The sequence below is a fragment of the Myodes glareolus genome, chromosome 3, assembly GCF_982192425.1.
Source record: "Myodes glareolus chromosome 3, mMyoGla1.1, whole genome shotgun sequence".
In the NCBI taxonomy this organism is placed as follows: domain Eukaryota; kingdom Metazoa; phylum Chordata; class Mammalia; order Rodentia; family Cricetidae; genus Myodes; species Myodes glareolus.
The window spans coordinates 86979331-87001681 of record NC_142028.1 but is presented as its reverse complement, the minus strand read 5'-3'; the positions used below and the strand labels follow the sequence as shown (position 1 = coordinate 87001681).

The 22351-nt window shown below is 44.8% G+C and overlaps 1 protein-coding gene across 1 annotated transcript in view; it reads right to left on the bottom strand.

The window, feature by feature from the left end:
• Positions 1 to 22351, bottom strand: part of C8a (complement C8 alpha chain) — a 55234-nt gene that overhangs the window by 12933 nt on the left and 19950 nt on the right. The window contains exons 5-7 of the mRNA XM_048453233.3: positions 20207 to 20396; positions 18164 to 18364; positions 17264 to 17504 (exon numbers count right to left, since the gene is read on the bottom strand). Coding sequence (XP_048309190.3) covers positions 17264 to 17504; positions 18164 to 18364; positions 20207 to 20396 — 632 coding nt within the window. The remainder of the gene's footprint in view (positions 1 to 17263; positions 17505 to 18163; positions 18365 to 20206; positions 20397 to 22351) is intronic.

Sequence of the window (22351 nt, the reverse complement as noted above, 5' to 3'; positions counted from 1 at the left end):
AGCCTGGTCTTGACCCCGCTTCACACAGGATATCCCTCAATATAAGGGCCCTCTTCCCTCCCTCTTCACCCCGTCTGAACCCCACCCAAGCTCCTGTTCACACACTTTACTTCAGGAAGTGTTTTAGGAACACAATACCCCTCGCTCTCATTTGTCACTGTTCTTTTTATGCAAGAGCTCGGTCTTTTTTTTTTTCCAGAACAAATGGCTGGTAATTGAAATAAAAAAAGGACTGTCATGACCGTGTGGGGAGGGGACGGAAGAAAAAGCTTACGACTTCAACCCTAGTCGCTGCCACCTCTGTGAACCCTGCCAGGGGCCGCATCCCATTGGCCTCAGCTTCTCGTTTATGGAAAGCAGGGATTGCTCCCCCCTAAGTCTGTAAGAGCTGAAGTGCTCTGTGGCACTCTGACTATCGGTTTCTGTACACCTCTGGAGCTGGATGGAGTGCCTGGAGCAAGAGACGCTCTGAGCAACCCACTTAGCACCAAGTAAAGGGCTTCTTCTGCCATTTCCACCGAAGCACTTTTCATTTTTAATGCACAACTAATTGAGGAAGATTTAGCATATTTAATTGTTTTGATTAAAAAATGCTTCAACAGTGATAAACAAAAGTGGATGAAAAGAATTCACAGCCAGAAGCCAGAGTGATTGCTTCCGCGAATGACAGAGTGCCGCCAGATTAACAACGGCGCTGCCTTTATGAGTCAGGGTGGAAAGGGCTGGGAAGTGATCGGTCTCCTGAAGGGTCTGCAGACACAGTGCCATGAGCGCTGGAGAAGGGGATTCGAGCTTGGTTTGAGCTGTGAGACCTGACTGCAGTGGCTTTGGCTTCTGAGGACCTCAAAGAGTAGGGTACCAGACAGTAAGGGGAGGGCTGTGACTCAGAGACTCATAGAGTGGAGAGCTAACGAGCCTTCAGACACCCGGCCCACAGTTCTATTTATAGTTGAGATACTTACGATTCATAAAGGTTAATTAGCTCACCTAAGGCCATGGGACTTGCAGGCCTGGAAGCTGAGATTCACCGGGATCTCTGTCTGGCCCTGAAGCCTGCAGCATTGTCACTATCCCCAGTCACTGGCTCAGACTTAAACATCCGGTTCTCTGAGAGAAAAATTTAGTAGGCACCTGCTACGTACCATCCCGGCACATCATGTGCTGGCAATGTGGCCATCTTGAGTTAAAACTCCTATGGGTTGGATGTGAATCTGATTAACTGAAGTTCTGTCCTGATAAGGTTAGCAGGGGTGAGGCAAGGACCAGCAGACAACAAATCTATATCAGCTCTGCAATGCGGCATAGATGACTGACAAGACAGACCTTAAGAGAAGTCGTGAGAGATGCTACAAACAGGTAGCCACATAGAGCCCGCTGCGACACCAAGGACAACAGCTGGGTCAGGTAGAGGAGCTTAAATCTGCATCCAAATGCAGGAACTGAAACCAATATTGGAAGCAAGGACATAGATCCAGAGGATGGACGTAAAGGGTACAGAGGCATAGTGGGAAGAACACAGTAGGTTTGGAGCTGGTGTGGAGGACCAGTGTGGTCCAGAAAGGTGTCCTGATCTGTAGAACACCCTGCCAGTGTTCTAGACCTATTCCACCCACCCATGTTCCACAGGATACCTTTGACTTGGGTCAGGTCAAACTAGACTTGCTTGAAGCTCTTGAATTCTGAACTCTGGGGCTCATGGCCCTATACCTGACTGTGGATTAAGTGTAGATTCCATTTCCTTTCATTCTGAGTCTGGATTTTTGAGAAATCAGAAATCTGTATTTTAAGCAAGGGTCTTGGGTGATTTTCAGGTGGTGAGTTCGGGACACAGGGAACACTGTGGTTCCACAGAAGATGTCTGGTAGCTTACTCGTGAGCCGTGGCACATACCAGTTCAGTCAGTGCTCCTACCAATGCCTTGGATACGGACACAGCCATCAACCTCATCTCATTTACTCAGAGTAAGAACTAGGAAAGCCAAGAGGTAATTGTGGTTACTAATCAGGATTCAAAATCTCTCCAGAGACTGGATTTACAGTCTGAGAGAACTGTGACTCATTTGGGAAAGTTGTAACATTCTACCCTGGGGACAAAATACCAACCACACAGGTACCCCTGAGGAATGTGGGGAGCTGAGCAGATAAGGCCTAAACTTCCGGACTACTCCCAGTTTATCATGGTGATGAAGCCAGATAATAATGATAACCAGAAAAATAAGGATATAATCTCAGGCTCCCCTCCCAGGTTAGAGAAAAATCAGAATCCAATAAAACACTTTCCTTCCGTAAACATTACTTAACCATTAAAATTCCTGAAAGAGGACAGGGATTCTGCAACTTATGATAATGGATGGCCCTGAGGACATTATGCCTCAAGAAGGAAGTCAGTCTCAGAAGGACAAGGGCTTCATGCTTCCCCTTATGTGAGGTATCTAAAGTAGTGCAACCCATTGAAGTAAAGGAGATCCTAACAGTTACCAGATGTGAAAGGATGGGGAAAGGGAGAGTTGCTAATCAATAGACATGAAATCTCTGTTACGAGCTCTCGGTCCAACACTGCTCCTCTAGTTAATAACAATGTTAGATGCTTACAGCTCCAAGAGGGTGGGTGTTCTCAGTGTTCTTATAATGATAAAGGCTTTTGTCGTGTGTGTGTGTGTGTGTGTGTGTGTTTATGTGTATAAAGGCCCAAAGTTGATGCCAAGGAATTTAGGGAACTTTCATGGGTCTATCTTTGAGGCTCGGTCTCTCAATCAAACCCAGAGCTCACTGATATGGTGGGCTAATTAGTATTAGTTTTTGTTCTGTTTTGTTGTCAACTTGACATAAGCTAGGGTCACATAGGAAGGGGGAACTTCTTTTTTATTTTTAAAATGTATTAAGTGAATAAATAAGTAACTTTTGACACAGGGATTCCTATGGAGCCTTGGCTGTCCTGGAAGTCCCTATGTCGACTAGACTGTCCTCAGACTCAGAGAACTACCAGACTCTGCCCCATGTGCTGATTAAGGGTGTGTGACACTATGCCTGGCCTAGGAAGAGGGACCTTAACTGAGAGAACACCTCCATCAGATTGGCCTGTAGGCAGGTCTGTGGGGTGTTTTCTTGATGAATGGTTGATGGACCGTCAGTATGGGGAGACAGGTAAAGAGACATAAAAGAGGGCTCTGATACAGTGCTGAAGGCCTGAATGGCTTCCTTGGGGATCAAAGGAGGGTGCTGGATGCAGGTGGGACAAGCAGAAGTCGGCGAGAAAATGTAGGCTATAGAAAGCAGAGGGAGAACACGGAGAGGTCTTGTTGTTGCTCCCAGCAACAAGACCGAGTGAAAAGGTGGGAATGGCCCCAAGGGTTCCAACTCACTCTAGTCTGGTGCCAAGAAAGGCTGCTTTAATGTCTGCTTGCCAGCCCAGGGGCTCAAACGATCTGTCTCTGGAAACTACGTCTGCTGTCTGCTTTCCTACTTGGCATGGCTGTGGTACGGGAGTGAGGGCAGTCTTCGCGACTCTGTGAGAAGTGCAGAATCAGCAGGGCTCTGAGGGAGAAGCAGGCCGCTTGACTTCTGGGGTGCCAGAACACAGAGAGTCTCTGCCACTGCCCAGATTAAAGGCATCAAGTGGAAAACAGATAGGTGTGATGCATTATTTATCTCTCTGCAGCAAGCAACTCCTACTCAGGTGACTGTGATCTGTCCACTGTGTTGCTTTGCTACACCGATTGCCTGCAAAAATAGCGTCTCCCAAGGGAAAGGGGAATCTTAGCCACGCTTCGGGCCATTGCAGTGGGCAAGATCATTGGTTAGTTTTTGGCTGGACTGGTTGAGACAGGTTGGCTAACTCACCTGCCTTCTCCAAGCTTCCATTAGTCTGTTTAAACTCATGCATCTCGCCAACCAGCTGACAGATGCGAGTGCTGTATGCCTTGCCTGTGTTACTTTTTGTGGCCAGAAAGCCCTTTTGTCCTTTTGTGGAGCCTTTCGGACTCTTCTCTGGCTAGTCTTTCCCCCACTCCCTAGGGATTTCTACAATACCTCTGTGTTCCCCCTCCCCCACCCAGGACTTGTATTTAGCGCACCCTAGGAATTTTTTCTGTTTTGTCCTTTTTTTTTCTATTAGACTGGAAGTCACCATGAGGTTAAGAAAAACTCAGCACAGATTCTGGCATGTTCCGAGCCCCCAGGAATGCTCAGGTACCGGCTTGTCCTACCATTCCTAGACGATACCACTAAAACATTTCGGGAGTCATGTGCATTTGGGGGGAGTCATTTGTATTCTTCTAAAGGAAGATAAGAACCAGCGCTTCATATGAATCATGGTTAAGTCTTGGTAGTTTATGAAGGGTTGTCTTCTGTTTGATGTCATTAGGTCTTTTCAACTGTCCGCTGAGCAGGGAGGGTTTGATCCTGTATGACCTTGCTAGGAAAGGGTTAGTCTGCTGGCTGAGAGTATAAATCTGAAGCTGATAGCATGCTGTTGAGTTTTTACCCTCAGTTCCCCTATCTTTAAAATGGGAATGAATAGTGGTTTCTGTTAGCGAATGCCTGAAAACAGCGTCCAGCAGCACAGTGATGCACTCACTACGCCTTGGCTGATATTGCTGGCTCACTCTCCCCAGGCTCCATAACTAGCCAAGTCCAGAATCAGGTCTCCGAAAGCTAGACAGGTTGACCCAAATCCACAAATGCCTATGTCATCGTTGCCAGTGGCTATGCAGAGAAGCACTCGTCACATGTCACTAGGATCAATGATGTCCCCCGACAAAGAACTGTGCAAGGGTTGCCTTTCAGCGTTGTCCTCATTACCCAAGGAAACTCAGAGAATGGCAGCCGTGTAGTGCCCTCCCCGTGGCCATATTAGGACTGCAGCCCAGCCTTCTGCTCCCCATGAGAACTGCTTCCGGTTCTCTGATTTTGCACAAGGATATCGGCCATGACCAGGAGCAGCATGTGGGAGGCCAGGCTCTGAAACGGCGACTACGTGAGCTGGAATCCATCTCTGACCGGTTCCTGTCTGGACAGCTGTTTGACATCACTCTGCTTCAGTTTGTCTACCTTGAAGGTGGCTTTAGTACGGCCCCCTCATGGGGCTTTGATGACAATTCAATGTATTAAATCCATAGCATCTTAGCTGCTCACAGAAGTTTCATTAAGGGCCAAACACTGCCACTTATTGCTGTTGGGGGAAAAACTGCAGGCTACACTGAGCCTCTGGGTTCCTAGTTCTCAACATGGAAGATGGGAAACGGGAAGAGACCAGGGGATCTGTGGTAACAACAGGTTCCCTTTATCAGCACTTAAATAATCTGCTGGGACCCAGGTGAGGGCAAGCAGGAGAAGCAAACCCGGATTATAGATAAGTACAAATCCAAGGAGGCTAGACCAAGGTACCAAAGCCTATGCTCTCCGTGCCATGCTGTGTTGCCTGCAAAGCTAAGGGTGGGAAGAATTATGATGCACCTCAGATTTTTCTCCTTTAAGATATTTTCAATGATATTAGAAGTGGAAATTCAGAATCAGGACAAAGTCGGAAGGATAGAACTGGGTGTCTCTCAGTTCCATGGATATGCAAATGACTTAAGGGGAATGGGGACAGAGCCAAGACACCAGGAGTCTGTCAGTCAATCAATACCATCCATCACCGTGAAGTCTGGTTGTCATGGTAACTGAGGATAAAGCCTGGAGCTTGTTAGAATCCAGCAACTGTCTGTTCAGGGTGACTGGTTGGTTATCGGGCACAGCAAAAGACCTGCTGGGCCCTTCCATACTGCTTAGCCATGAATAGAGAACTCTTCACAATCAAGTCTTGGTCTAACTCACCCTCCCCACTATCCAATGGACCTGAGACCCTTAGGAAAACACTCGGCTCTGCAGAGTATAAGGAAAGCTATAGAGAATGTATGCCAAGTAAAGGATTCGGACCCACCCTTCGCTGGGGTTCAGCCTGCATCCTCAGAGAGGACTGTAAATTTACCAATAATGGGATGCCAATGGAAAGAGGTGCTACAATAGAGCGACAAAGCTCTTAAAGACAGGCATGTGGCCCAGAAGTGGAGACATTGAACGATTGCTTAGAAATTGCAATATAAGCCAGGCAGAGGCCTAAAGATGAGCGAACATCAGACGGGTGGGGAAAGGGCGAGGGGTAGCACAGAATCCCAAAGAGAATGTAAGCATGCTCAGGGCTGAGTACATGTCTCAGTACAGAACAGCAACCTGGATGGAGGGTCAATGAAATCTGGACACAGCCATCACTCCCAACATCGGGGACCTTCCAGGTTAGTGTTCACATTTTCATGACTCTGGCAGCTGGCTATCCCCTCTAGCTTTAGAGGCCAACACTGACATCATTGCCAAGGTACTGTTATCATAGCTCTACCTAACACCACATAAAGGCAAGCACAAGGCCTCCTCCCCAGAGCCTGGCAATGGAGTGAGCCTGCACACTGGCCTTCTAACATCCACCTTCCTTCTTGCTCCGGCCACTCCCCTGCAACTCCCTGAAGGTTTGATGTCTTCAGAGGCTGAAAACTAAAAAGCATAGGAAAAGTGGCTTGGTCTCCCCTTTGGGCTTGGCCTCTGTCTGTTTCTACTTAAGAACAGTGTTCTTAGGTACCTCCAACTAACAGCACATTTCTCTAGGGCAGGGATCTGCATGCCACACCTCTGTGTACCAGAAATCATGGCTGTTCAGTGCAGATTTACAGAGTATGTGGCTGTCCCGGGCCTCCAGATTGTTCACAAAGGATTTAAGGATGGCTTATATTCCATAATTGTGAGTTTATTTCTCATTTTTATATATATAGCAAAAATCTAGATAATATATATACTATTGATTGCTTCTGTGGAGAACCCCAAGATACTTTCTGTTGCCTCTCTTGTGGCTGTTGATGATTTCCCCCATTATTTAGAGTGCTTTGGTACATGTTCATAGTCAATGGAGGATACATATACATACATAATTTTTAATACTCTTTTGACTGTCTCTAAAAGTAAGAAATACATTTTACATTAAGACCTCACAAGTAAGAAATACATTTTACATTATGATCCCGCGTCCACACATTTAGCTAAATAAAGTTTCAGTAGTTAATTACATTTTGAGCGATGCACTCATATTCCGCATCCTACCTTATTTTAGTGTGTTGTGTGTGATTTAAGGCTGGTCGTGATCCACTGAATTTCTTTGACAATCTACTAATAAACTATATTCTATGGTCTGAAAAAACTGAGGTTACAACATCCTGAGACTTTATAGTACTGTTGGATGGAATGAGGACAGCCCTGGCTCTTTGGCCTGCCAGGGAACCTTTTTCTTCCTACTGGGTGGCCTCACCCAGCATTAATATGAGGATTTATGCTTAGTCCTATCACATCTTGTTATACCATGTTTCAGTTGATATCCCTGTGAGACCTGCTCTGTCCTGAAAGGAAACACAGGAGCGGTAAGTCTTGGGGAGAAGGGAAGAGAGGAGGGAGAGAAACCTGTGGTTGAGATATATTGTATCAGAGAGTATCAGAGAAGAATATTTTTTTTAAAAATTGCGATTTCCAAGATTGACACCTCATTCCACTGACACACACACACACACACACACTCATATATCTTTGAGATAGATGCTTGATACTGAGAAAAATATTTGACATTGCTAAACCTTAGTCCTTTGTAAATTATATATTTTATTATCCTTTTCACAAACGTCTCATCATTAAATGAAATAGGAAATTTATTTTTAATTTTTTTGAGACAGGGTTTCTCTGTAGGCCTCGTTATCTTGGAGCTTACTGTAGACCAGGCTGGCCTCAAACTCAGAGATTTACCTGTCGTTTCTTCCCAAGTTCTGGGCGTAAAGGTATGAGCCACCTCCGACCAGTCAAAATAGTGAATTTTAAGTTATTAGCCCAGTGTCAACCTTCTAGCAAATGGCAGGAACTGTTGGTTGGTCTCACGGTCACATCTATGGTGATGAATCGCATCAGAATAAATGGCAGAATGTTCTTATGTGTGGGAGAGGGATCCACATTCAGAAAAGACACAGACTCTAACTCAGAAGACCTCAGATCAACACTGAGTCACGTTACAGCGTTTACTTAAGCTCTCTGAGCCTCGGCCTACTCTTTAAAAAATAGAGGAAATAATAACACAATTCCTCGTGAAACTATTACCAAGATTAATTTGAATACCAGATATGATTGTGTGTTTGCTTTACAAATATTAGGTGTTGCTACATGTAAATATATTTTATTAAAATCAAATACTTTGGTTGATTCTAAGTACCGTGAATGAGAATCTAGATCATTAGTCACTTTGGGTGGCAACTCATTTGGCTGCCCACAAAGTAAATCATCCGTGACTCTAATCAGGTGATTATAACAAAGAAAAACCCACTATCTCCTATGAGCCCCCCGATGAGTAGGAGCACTTATTAATCATGTTGGTATCTGGACAGTGCCTCCCGTGTTAAGCGTGTTTAACAAATGTTTATTTAATGGAGAGCTAAAGGAATGAATGAATAAAGAAAGCAGGACGGCGGGAGGAAGAGCGAGGGAAGCTGTAATTAATTCTGTCCTTGTGGCTTGTTCTAGGTTGAGTGTGAGCGGTGGTCAGCAGGCCCAAGGACCGTGATGGAGGAGACTGATCAATGAAGGGCTCGATGAACTACACTGTTGCTGGAAGGGCCTTTCCAGGGCCACTGTGATCTGGCATCCATCAGAGCCAGGGATGATGGAAAGCACACCCTGATTTGGGCAGAGTTGTTAGCGCTCTGAAAGATAGTGATGAGGATCCAAAGTGACCTTGACAAATGGGAAGAGCAGACCCTCCAAAACTGGATGAAGCTCGGGAGACAGAAATGAATGACCTTGGTCAAAACACCAGGCAGGCGGGGGAGGGGCATGATGGCTGAGGCTCCAGGTCTCCAGCAGAAACACCAGCCACTGCGGGCAGAAATTAATGATAATGATTTCCCTTCTGTTTGAGCAATGTTTCAGTACCAGCCAGTTGCACAACCCGGTGATACAGGTCTTCTTATTATCCCCACTTTACAGATGAGAGAACAGTTAAGATTACATCCAGAAATTGGAAGGCTGGCGATAACAGCACATAGTAATAAGGGCACTGCCATGCTCTGAATATAGTTCATCCCCTGAGTAGTAGCATATTGTAATTCTCTTCTCAGTATCACAGTGTTGGGAGAGGGAAGGGGAGGGGCTTTCCTAGGCGACTGTGCCATCAGCAGGGATTAATGCCATTCTCCTGTGGATGGGTTCATTCCTGCTAAAGTTGGGTTCTGTCTCTTAGGAGAGGCTATTTGCCTTTCTGTTGTTCTGCCAAGTGGTGGTGCAGAGTGAGGTTTAACCTATGCCAGGTGTTTAGACTACCTGACCTTCAGAGCCATGGGTCCTACCTCGATCTCCTATATGTGCCCTCATCAAGTGTTCTGTCAAAGAATCAGAAAATAGACCCAGATGAAACGAATCCATAGCACAAAAATAGGTAACGCTTCTGAATTTCCATATGCCAGGCTCGGGCCAGGCAGTCACATAGATCGTTTTGTTTTATATTTTTTTAAAAAAAAAATCTATGAAGTGTATTCTGCCACTATCTCATTTGGAAGAAAGGGAAACTAAGGTACAAAGACATGAACTAATTTGTCTCTGGGGCCCATGGTTGATGGACAGTGGAGACACCCATGACCCTGCAGTCTGATTCAGAAGTGACTTCAACAATGGAAGCTTCCTGAGTGTTTACCAGTAGTCTAGGCACTACACTCAAGGCTCTCTGCAAGTAAGTTCACTTACTCCTCTTAGCCATGAGGGACTGGATGATACATCCAGTTTTCAGATGAATTTGGATTTCAAATGATTAAGTAATCTACCCCGAATTGTGCAATTAATAAGTAACTGGTCCCATGATTTTATCTGCTTGATTAAATAATCATATTAATATCGTGCGGCAAAGGGGAAAATGTCTGCTGAATGTTTACTGTGTTACCATGTACATGAAATAATTCTTGAATAAACTTTTACTATCATCTCCACATAGGCTCTGAAGCCGCTGGTGTCAGGTTTTGGCTTTAATGTTAAGATTTTTTTGCTATGACAGGCCTATTTCTAAATCCGGATGTCTTTAGTACCTGACTGAGCCCACTTGAAACCACCGTCCACAACCTACTGCTTGGATGGCCCTTTACTTCTCATGGGGTTTTTGTAACCGTTGCATTGGTTAATTCTCTCACTGCCCACCCTTTCTCCCATATTCCTGGGATAGAATCTCTCCACAGAGCTCAAACCATGCAAACCTCTCGCCTCAGCCTCCCAAGTGCGTGCACCACTGCACTCAGCTACACAATAGCCTTTTAAAGTCAGGATAACATTCAGATAATATTTCAGAGGTTCAGAGAAGTGACATTGCGCTTGTAAGCAGCAGGCTGTGGGTGAGAAGCAAGGTGTCCCAAGACAAGATTTCATGTTACCAGGCAGCATGCTGGCTTTGATGGGGCCACAGGATGCAGAGGCCTCTGCTTGCTTTTCCTCCTCAACAAAGCAGCAGCAGGAATCAATTTTGAGGATCCTTGCAAAGCATTCTATTTATATTTTTTAAGATTTATCTATTGTGTATATGCTTACGTGCCAGAAGAGTGCACCATATCTTATCATAGACAGTTGAGAGCCACTATGTGGTTGCTGGGACCTCAGGGCCTCTGGAAGAGCAGCCAGTGCTCTTAAACTCTGAGCCATCTCTCCAGCCCCTGCAAAACCTTCTTAATACACCCCAAACCCACAGAACCATCGATATGGGAAGTCTTTGGTATATTAGTTAAACTTCTTACTAAATATAGAGTTTCTCTTACAAACCTTAAACTCGTTGATGAAAAACACTACTTCGAGCTGTATTTGAGGTGGCTGTGGTAAAACAGACCACAGCCACCTCATTTGCTGAGTCATTTATGGGCTCTCCATTCCACCCTTGATCCTTGCCCCGTCTAGGTGTCTGCTTCACTGGAGAGATTGACAGAGAGAACAGAAAGTGGCCTCATCAATGGAGAAGTAAACAGCCAGGGGAGATGGAGACAGACTAGGAATTCAGGACAGGTAGCCAACGATGTATGGGGAGACAGAGAAAGGGGGCCAAAGGTCCTCCCAAGCTGGGAGTCCTAATAAAAACTACTGGCATGAAGGGGTAAATGTGTATTTTAACTTGGAATACCTTGAGTCTTTCTAACTAGCTAGAACTAAGGAAATACCTCCCTTTCCCCAGGACCATCGGTGAATGAGCAAACTCATATGAAGTTGCCTGAGCTGGTGACATTTAAATACCAGTTGCTTCCAACCTGTCTGTTCGGGGAAGTCTGGGAGTTGATGGTATCTCTGAATTCAGACGAGAATCACACAAAGTGAATGGACACGTTGTGGTTGCTTCTGGCAACACCATCAAAGACTAATGTTTGTCTTCACGCAATCAAGATGTGCCATCACAGGCCCCAAGTCTGTCACGTTCTTCCACCTCAGTTCTTTATCTCTTATCAGGACCCCAACAAGAGCCTTCAAGGGTTCTGCCTCAGTCCACCCTCACTCCTTTTCTTTAATCTGTGGTTACACAGCAGCCAAACAATCTATAGCTACATGGGCTAGACCGTACTGCACCCAGCTGACCGCCCTGGCATTGCAGATAGGCTCCATCCTTTTTACTATGGTCAACTGGGACTTTGGGGGCCTTTCTCTACTGCTTTTTAAGGTTTTTTATTGGTTTTTCATTATGTGTATGTGTGTCTGTCTATGTAAGAGTGTGAATGCATGAGTACAGAAACACGCAGAAGCCGCTGGTGTCAGATTCCCCTTGGGCAGAAGTTATAGGAACTTCTGAACTGCCCAACACGGATGCTAGAAAATGAACTCAGATCTTTGACGAGAGCAGGATACATGTTGCACCTTAGCTACCTTTCCAGCCCACACCCCTGAAAACCTTAGTCCTTCTCTGATAGCCTTCCCTTTGCCCGAAGGCTTCAAGCACAAATGCTTCCTTTCCTTCTCAAGCCCTGTAAACTCCTTCTTTTTCTCAAAGCTGCCCACTCTGCCCAAGACACCCAGATAATCTTCAGTAGCCTTTACTTCTTAGCACGACTTGGATTTTGCCTCCTCAGAGAGACGTCTCAGGACATCCAAAGCTAAGTGAACGTCCTCCAATATGTGCCATCATTCTCTGATTCTAATACCTGTTAATGTTATCTTGCACATGGCCCTTATCACGATGCACAATTTTGTCAGTATCCTATCTTTGAGCTCTGTGAATTGAACATATGTCCTGTTAAGTGCGGTTTCTATTAGACACCCATGTGAGACATGAAAGACCTTGATATGGGAAGATCTCAGCAAACATACCAGTCTGTACTGGGAAAGATTAGACCGATAGATGGATAGATAGATAGATAGATAGATAGATAGATAGATAGATAGATAGATAGATAGATAGATAGATAGATCGCTGATGGATGGATGGATTCAATGCTACTTATTAAATCCCTGCTATGGTTGAGACACTTAGCTAGGAAGCACATCTGCAGAAAAGGGCAAAGCAGAAGTACATAACTATACTCCCCTTTCAGAAAGAGGGGAAGGATCATAAACAAATAAATATATTGATGTGGTAGTGTGTAGGACTTGCCTACATAGGATTAGTGTATCTGTGAGACATTTTCTTAATCGCTATTAGAACGGACAGCCCATCCCGCTGTGGGCAGTGCCATCCCTGGACTACATAAGAGGGGCAGCTGAGAAAGTTAAGAGGAGAAAGTCAGTAAGTAGTATTCTTCATTGTCTCTGCTTCACTTCCTGCCCTGGCTTCCCTCAGGGACAGACTGTGATGTGACGCTGTAATTTAAGCAAGTTCTTTCTTCCCATGTTCCTTTTGGTCACGGTATTTATCACAGCAGCGGAGAAACTGATTGGGACAAGTCAGCTCAGTGACGGAGGGAACAGGGGTTTCCTAAATTTAAGATAGAGCCATGTAAAAAGAGACTTGCCTCCCTGGTTAAGCTAGGCCTCTATGAAATGGAGGTCTGAATGATAGGCACGTTGCTGTGAAAAACCTCAGAGGGAGAGGCAGCTGAGACACAGGGACAGCCAATAAGAAGAGCCGGGGTGAAAGCTGGCCTGCTACATAGAATTCCATAGAACAGTGACAGTGACCCATCACACTCCTGCAGGAGACAGCGAAGTTTTCTCCTTTGAAGAAACATCTAGCGGTTTGCACAAGATGGACAACAGAGTCGAGAGGTGAAATGGCCACATGGACTTTGGAAGAAAGCCAATAGGCCTCACTAGGAAGGAGAAGGATTTAGAATTAACATAAATCCTTCAAAATGGTCTCTCTCACCTGGTACACAACACAAACACAGCAAATCCGGCTATATGAGAGAGTGTATGAGCAAACAAGAACTGTGAGGAAAAGGCAGAGGCACGCCAGAGTGGGAGGGTGCCCTTCCAAGGCCTACGGAGCTGAGCTGATGTTTGTCTAGTAAGGAAGCAGTAGAGGGATTAGCCTCACAGAACAAGAGAGAACTAATTGATGTAGAGGAGAGAGAAAGCGTACAGAAACCATCGGAACAGGATCGCCGAAGAATGTCATGCACCCCAGGGAAACTACAAGTTGATGACATCTCAGACAGGCCTGAATGGAGAGCATGCTCTTCACTCCCTGTTAAATCCCAGCCCGGGGACAAACGGTGAGTGCTGAAGAAGGAATGAAAAAAAAATCCAGATACACAAATCTTAGGCCACAGCCATAATGAACCCTGCAGAGGGCAGAGCGTCGCCAGGTGCAGTGCATAAGAAAGGCTTAGGATCACGCTGGAGTCTTACATTCCCTCCCCAAAGTACGGTCTCCCCTTGATTTTTTTTAAATGCATGGTGCCATGCTGTCTTCGAAAGAAAACATTTGATCTAAAGGACATATTAGAAGAAAAACAATCTTGCGCATCCTCTGAGGCAAACCCAGAGAGGATCTGAAGCAAACTCAAGGACAAAAGCGTCCCCAGTGCAAACCAGTAAATTTTCTGAAATCTTCCCATACCGAGGTCAGCCATGTGAGACGTGCGAGTGGACCACCTAGGATGTCTAATAGAAACGGCACTTAGCAGAATATAAATTAAAGTCATAGAGATCAAGAAGGTGGAAAGGGCAGGGACAAAGAAAAGCAGAGACAGAAAAAATGACATATACCCAGAAAGAAAGGGAATCGGTGGAGGGACGCCACAGCAAGCCAGCCAGACATCAGATAGGACAAAGGGCGTGCGCGCTGCTGTTTGTCAAAAGGAAAGAAGGTAGAGATGTTTTTGTTCTTTGTAGGTTAATATGTAAATGACATTCTGATTTATTAGCGGTCTCCAGCAGATGAGGTGATGATTAGCACATTTCCATATTTATAGAAAAGCAACACTAACTTTTTGGATTTATAGAAAATCAGCCCTTCACAAATAGCAAATTGTGCTATTATCGACATATGGTTTTCTATAAACAGAGCTGAGGTAATTATCCCGGGACAATTTGTCGGTGGGCTCCTTTTGAATATTAACCACTTTGGAAGCCCATCTCTGCCCTACATTGTTTTAAAGAGGAGGGGGCACCAGCTACCGCAGGCAACTCATTAGTAATCCAACCGTAAAGATAGGAGCCCAAACCACGAGAGAAACGCCACAGATCCGAGGCTCTGAGGTCAGATTCCCTGTAGCCTTGGGCAAAGCAATACACCTCCCAGAGGAGACTCAGTGTTCTTGTGTCTAACATTTGTACAACACCGTCCTCTTAGGCCTTGTCACAAAGTTAAATGAGAATCTAAGCAGTTATGCTAGGAATGTGTTGTGGGAGTAACTTCCGCTGCCTCAACCAATAATCATTGAAGCAGGAGCCCACAGTGCAGCGGGGAGCGACTTCCGCTCCGTCAGCCAATAGCTACTGAAATACCAGCCCACTGGGGCGTGGTATATTTCTCTTTTAAAAAGAGAAGCATATCCGGAATAGGCCCTCTTGGTTCCGGCTCTTGGTTCCGGTGCTCGGTCTCGGCTGTTGCTCCCGGCTCCTGCTCCAGCGACTAGGCTCCCTTCCTGACGGTTTATGGTGTATGTAAGTTTTACCCCCTGCCAAATAAATAACCCCTTAAGACATAACTGGTATGGGATTGATTCGTTAATAGGAATGTATTAGGTGCTCAATAATGTCGATCCTTTCCTTCCTCCCTCGTTTGCTGGGGAATGACTTGAAGAAGGACCCACTTGAGTAGACTTCGAAGCTCTTTTTACAGTGGTCTTATGCTGCTTATTTTGTATTTTATTGCACATATATACGTCTTTATCTCACTGGAAAAGGTTTCCCAAAGCAATGACCTACCTACCTCTGGCACTTAAAATCTACTAGGCTGTTTTATGTTCTATCCTTGATGATTGATGGTTTTCAAAAATGTAGACTGTTAACTGCATTGCAACCCACGTCTAGAAAAACGGGTAGTGGCATCTGTGTATCCCATGCACAAGCACAGTAAATGTTCAGAAGCATAACTTGCACTATCACCAAGAACAATAGAGTACCTACATCGATGAGCAGACTTCAAAAAGAGCTAGCCAAGAGTCTGAGTTAACACTTCCTGTCCTGCTTTGCATATTCACTTTGTCTTGGGCCTGTGCTGAGGCAGGAAAGAGAGAAAAAAATCACACGGTGTGGTACGTGTTTTCAACAATGTTACTATTATTCTGTGGATAAAATAATAGTGGTTGGAAAGTCATTCCAATACTACAGTGTGTGTCATTTATAAGAGCCAGTTGAGGAAGAGGAGTGGACAGCCTGACACCTTAAAACTGGGCCTTTGAACTTGGATTTTAAATGGGATGGATCTTTCCATCTGTGATCACACATGGGTTATGCCGGTGGGTCTCTCTAGAAGGTACCAGAATCAATGCAGGAAGCATATGAAAACAGACTTCTGAGTCTACACTCCAGTCGAGTTTCCTTCAGTTAGGTTTGGGGTAAGGGTTCAAGAATGCACCTTTCTGATAGTGTGATGTAGCCGGGTTTAACTCACATTGAGAACCATTGTTGTATGACTTAAATGAGATCACGAAGACTGTCAATGTCATACAAAGACGTTTAAACGTCATTCTTCATCTTTCGGGATGTTAAATAAGAAACTAAAGTCACTGCGTCTCTGAAGTATTATCTGTTGGACAGCAATGGCTGAGAAGGGTCTAGATGGACTGAGCATGACCCTGGAGACCGTCTAGAAACTGATGTCCTGAGTAAAAGATAAAAATCCAGCCTACCACAGAAGGCTGGGAATGGAGTGAGAAGGTGGAAGAGAGAGACTGAGAAGGAGGAATTGGGATGAATTTAGGTTTCACTGGCTAATTACAAAGAGATTCCTTTACCAAAACTCTGTAGTCAAATGTGTTTTTACATTTTAAGTAACAAAACTCTCAAAATTCTTTATTTATGAAAGGGTAACTGTGAGGTTATAGAAAGAACATAGTTTAAGAAGAGGCCAGGCCAATCCTGAGTTCCAACCTTCCCTGCGGTGTTTATTAGCAGGTCAGTCTAATGACTCTCACCTCCCCAGAAATGAGACTTTTAGGATCAGAATCAGTAGAGACATTGTCAATGATGCTGTACTGGTTGGTTTTAACTGCTAACTTGAGACAGTCTAGAATTACTGGTGAGGTCTCAATAAAAGTTTGTCTAAGCCAGGTGTGGTGATACTGCCTTTAATTCCAGCACTTGGGAGGCAGAGGCAGTCAGAGCTCTGTAAGTTCAAGGCCAACCTGGTCTACAAATTGGGCTAGGACTGTTAAACAGAGAAATCCTGTCTAGAAAATCCAAAACTGGTTTTTAAAAAAAGAGTTTGTATAGCTCAAGTTAGCCTGTGGTTATACCTAGAAAGAATTATCATGACTGTATTTTAACTGAGGAGGAAGGACCTACCCACTGGAGGTGGACTATTCCCTGGGCAAGACCTGGGAGTGAATCTGAATATGTATAAGCATAAGTATGCATGCATTCATTTTTCTCTGCTTCTTGACAATGGATGCAATTTGACCGGTTGTCTCAAGTTCCAGCCACAGTCATTCTCTCCAATAATCACCTGTAACCTGGAACTATGAGATAAATCCGTTCTCTCCTGAGTTGTTCTTGGTGGGGTATTGTATCCCAGCAACAACAAATGAAACCGAGACGCATGTCCCATGGTGTGTGCCGCCCACCGTGCGTGGAGTTCTGGAGCTACTTACGAGCAGCTGACATTTTCTCCTTATCAAGCACCAGAACGTATTCGTAAATGCCACCCATGGTTCCAGAGGTGATGTAGTGGGTGCCGTAGTCGTTGATGAACTTGGCGTACATTCCGTAGTTGAACTGCTCTGGGAGCTCCATTAGCGACTGCAGCATCCCTTCATCCAGCACAATATTGTGTCTCCTCATCTTAAAATGTGCCGTCTGAACCTTCGTAGACACTCTCATGAAGCCGAATCTCTTCCAGGAGCATCCGCATGAGACAAAAGGACAAGACATGTGAGAGAGGAGTTCAAAGAGTCAGCATTTAGGGCTGAAGAAAACGCAGTCAGCAACACATGTCATACAGTTTTTGTTTGATTTGACAAGCACACATTAATGGATATTAATGTATGAAAAACTTTTCCCATGCATTCCCCTCTGTTCCTGTTCTTTGCCCCGCCCAGGGCATGTTCACAGTAACTCCAACATAGCTTAGGTATGGAGTGGCAAATGCCTGGTAGACAGATGAGCATACAAGCCTTCTTATCTATTTGGAAAAAAAAATAAGTCTTAATTTAGAAACCTTGTATGTCAAATTTAGAGGGCTGGGCTAGTGTTCTTTAATCCAGCCATTCTTTGTGGTTTCCTGTAAGTTCTACATAACCGTGCTAAGACTTGGGGGTGGGCAGGATGATGCACATTCCAGCCTTATAGTGCAGCTCTGTTTCATTTGTGAGGATGAGTCTGTGTGCAAATGCATAATGAAAAAACAGACATGATCACCACTGATCAGACATTTCCAATTACACAAGCAAATTAAGGTTCAATTACTACTGTACTTTTTAATACAATTAACATAATGCATGTTCAGTGTAGATTATGGAATACTGAGAGACACAGACTTTTTGTTTCAATACCTTTTCATTGTACTTGCTTAACTGGTTCACGAATGAAGATGTCAGGGACCCGGATACATTCAGCGACAGGGTCACAGGAACCTTTGGTGGGCCTATGCCAAAACTTATGCCACCTGACAGGGACGCACCATTTTTTGTTTTAGAAAGGAGCTCATTGGCATCATCATAAAACTCGGAGGAGCTCAAAGTATCTGCCAGGCCCTGAAAGGAGAAAACGAGATGTTGGTTTCATGCATGATGCTCAGCTTCTATGTGCCATCAGGATCTTTGCTTTGTAAGCTAGCTGAAGTACCAGGTTGGTGGGAGGCCTTTCAGGAGCTGATCCATGCATCAGATTGATGCCCACTCAAATAGAGAAAACCCAGCAATGTTTCTTGGTGTCAAGTGGAATTTCTAAGATATTTATGTACACACTGCTTACACATTTGCTTGTCCCTGCGTGCAGGTAATTATGTGAAAATGTTAATTATATTCAAAGCATAGATTTTCTTAAAAGTGAGGGGTTGCTCATCGTCTATGAAGGGAAGCTGCTTGCTCATACTGCGGAGGGTTGTTGAATGCCATGTCTGGTCACTGACCTGGGTGGAAAGGGGTCAAGAAGGTCCAGCAGATGATAATAATCCCAGTAAGTGAGATTTACTGCTACCCACAAATGTTCAGCTATTTCTTTCCCTGAATTGAACAAAGTTGCATTTACCAGCTGACTTAAGCAAGGCCAGGATCTTATCCTATATGTGAACAATATAAGTACACCTTTCAGAGTTTATGACGCTGAAGTCATGTGCTGGAATGGCGCCATCATCAGAGTGAGTCCCTGAGGGTCCTTGATGTTCAGATGGATACATAGCCATAAAGACGTCAGAACCCTGTGACTATATCTAGACTATCTTACTTGCCTGGCACACGCACCCTAGATCTTCCTTGAGATTAGGACAATGGTCTTATCAGTGGCATTCAGCTTGACTTCTCAGAAGCCTGATACCCAAAAGAATTGACTACAGAACTGGGAAAGCAAATATCTTAAAAACAGACCCCACATGGTTGCCAACCCTTCCTATCAATACTTTTTTCTTAAGTGGCTTGCGAGTAGGCAGGATATATTTTGCTAACTCATTCCATCTGCCTCTGGAGATGTTTACAGATCTAATGTACATCAGTCTATATAGAGAGTGTATATGTTCACTCTCCTAAATGATTTATAACCTGGTCTTAGTTTGGACATATCTGGTGAGAATCTTGACTCTGTCAATTATCACGGTACAGCTTTGGGACTGACCCTGTATTCCTTTGTGTTTCCCTTCTAATATCTAAAAGGGACACTGACATGTGAATCTTACATTACTGCTATGAAGATTAAGTGGCAGAACTTACATGGAAGCTCTGGCCACACACAGCAAGCTTTTGGTGTGATTGACAGTATGGACAACCCCTCTCCAGGTTGAAGGTAAGGAAGTGGATTGCCTTGAACTGTCTCTGAATCTTAACTATGATCTTGTGGTGCTTGGAGTGACCGGGGCTTTAAAAGAGGAGAGCCACACGGACCACCAACAGTGTAAAAGCCCTTTTGAAAAGAACATTTTTTTAAAGCAAAATTATATTTAGAAAGGAACATGAAAATAACAGCCAAAAGTCACATTTGGTGAAGCATGGGACGTAGCGATCAGAAGTTGACACATTTGTATCCTTCTCTCCCTCACATATTGAAAGTGTCCCTGGGAGAAATTACAGGTTAATGGTTCACAGTCTTCTGTAGTTGGAGTTTCACAGAGTCATATCATGGGATAGGACCTGAGAAGGAGGCCCAGATTTGTTTCACTGGTTTGAGAACGGAGCCAAGATTGAACAGGAGGGAGACTGTGTTTATTCCATGGTTCTCCTACACACTCACCTCTCGCCACCCTCAACACTGAACATACAAGGGCAGCAGACATGAAGACACCTTCAGTCACCAGCAATCCCTACGGACAACAAAAGCCTCCCAAGCAAGCCGCCTCCCCAGGTTGCTCCCTCCATCCCACCCTAGGTCATCTCCATCAGACTCACTTCAAAGTGATACTTAAGGAAGTTGTAGGGTTTCCGAAAGTATTTCTCATCATCCCCATAGTAAAGACGCTCACAGACAGGGTCATACTGGAGCTTCCTCCACTCGCCGTTATACACAGTCTCACACTGGCCTCCATAATACTTGGCATCGTACACACTCAGGGCTTCCTCCTGAGTCAGGATATTGTACCTAAGTTGAAAAAAAAACCAACATCTTGGAAAAATCTTTGCAAAGGCAAAGAAAATGTTACCTGTCATCCTCTAGAATGTGTGGTAGCTGGGAGGTAAAGAACTGATTTTACCGGGTGAGTTTGAAGGTGCCCTAGGGTTCCTTCAAGTACCTGGAGGGCACAGAGGAAAAGTAGGCAATACTGAAAGACTGGGTGGACTGGGCCAGGACCCCCAGGTAGCCCCTAACCAGAGCATCTAAGCCAGCATCCTCAGGAGGCAGTTCTAATTAGCTGGTAGGTTACGGGAGAACATGCACGGGTATTGAGAATTCGAGCATAGAAGCCAGTGAAGTTAGTGCCACAGATAGCTGTGTGAGCTCAGGCTAATTGTTCCGTCTCTCTGGCCTGCTTAAGCCACTTGGTAGAACAGTGCCACCCTCCTAGAGTCAGATGTGCATTCATGCACGTTAAAGGCGTCATAGACGGGCTTGGCATAGGTTAGGCTGAATAGACATGGTCATGGTGTGAATGAGAATGGCCCCCCATAGGCTCCTGTGTTTGAATGCTTGGTCCTCAGTGTGTTGGACTGTTTTAGGAACTATTAAAAGGTGTGCCCTTGTTGAAGGAGGTGTGTTCCTGGGGGTGGGATTTGAGGGTTCAGAACCCCTTGCCATTCCCAGCTGGCTGTCTCTTTATCCTGCTCGTGGCTGAGATGTAAGGTCTGGGCTACCACTCCAGCACTGTGCCTGCCTGTCTGCTGCCGTGCTCCCTGTCGTGAGTGATAGTGACTCCAACCCTCTGGAACCATGAGACACTTAGTTCTCGAAGTTGCCTTGGCCGTGGTGTTTTAATCCCAGCCACGGAAAAGTGGCGGTGGGAGACAGACCTTCTACTGCTGCTGGCATCATTCTTTCAGAAAAAGGCTCTGCTACTAAAAGGAGAATTTGCATAATCATATATGTGGAAGGTTCTAATCCTCAGAAAATCCATTGTCTTTGGGACAGCCTGGAATGGCAAATGGGTACAGTGTGAGCATCCAAAAGAGCCCTGAGTGATTTCCAGCTCGGCCACTTCCTGTAGCTGTGACTTTGTCACCATAGCATAGACTTCAGAGAGGATCGAATATTCTAAGACTGGACATAAAAGTCTCTTAGGCAACAAATAATGAAAGTATTGCTTCATTCTGCCTCCGAAACTCTTATGTAGCAAGAGTTGCTTCCTCCATATGGCCTTCTTTGAAGGCTCTAAATAGCCAGGTCTCCCCTGCTCCCCCCATCCCTAGGTTCCTGGCTTTTGGCTTGGCACTCCCATGACTGTTGACACACTCTGGGACAGATGCAAAAGCAGAAAAGGAACAAAAGATAGACCGTGACTATAAACTATCTCAAAGAATAAATGGGTATTCATTCCAGAGCAGCTGCCATGGCTTAGAAGTCCTAAGTATGTGCCTGTCTATCTCTACTTCCTTTCTCCACCTCTTCTTTATTAGCAGAAGTGATGTCATAACAGCTATGATGAATTGAATACACATTAAACTAGACATTTAACACACGCTAATTTTAGACCTCATGACAACATTGCAAATGCAGAAACTGAAGCTCAAAAAAATGAAATAATTTGCTTAGTCACAGCAGATTTTCTCTTCTTCAAGTTGTTTTTGACACTGAAGTCTGGGTCGCCTGCCTTTATTGCCACCCTCCAGTTTCTATCTGTCTACTCACTGAACATATTTCTGTCTGCAATTTAAAAGGACAGCCTCTGAAACATACCGAACAAAACCCCAGAGCCACAGGACGTCTCAAAAACGACCATTAAGTATACTACATTTGGGAACGTCCCAGTGGAAGTAAAAAGACATAGTTAGATTTGTACTCTATTGGAAATCTACACATGTGCACAAAGAACACATCGGCAAGGATATTCATTGCTGCACTGATTGTAAGAGCGAGGATGGGAGTTACAATTTGGGTGGGAA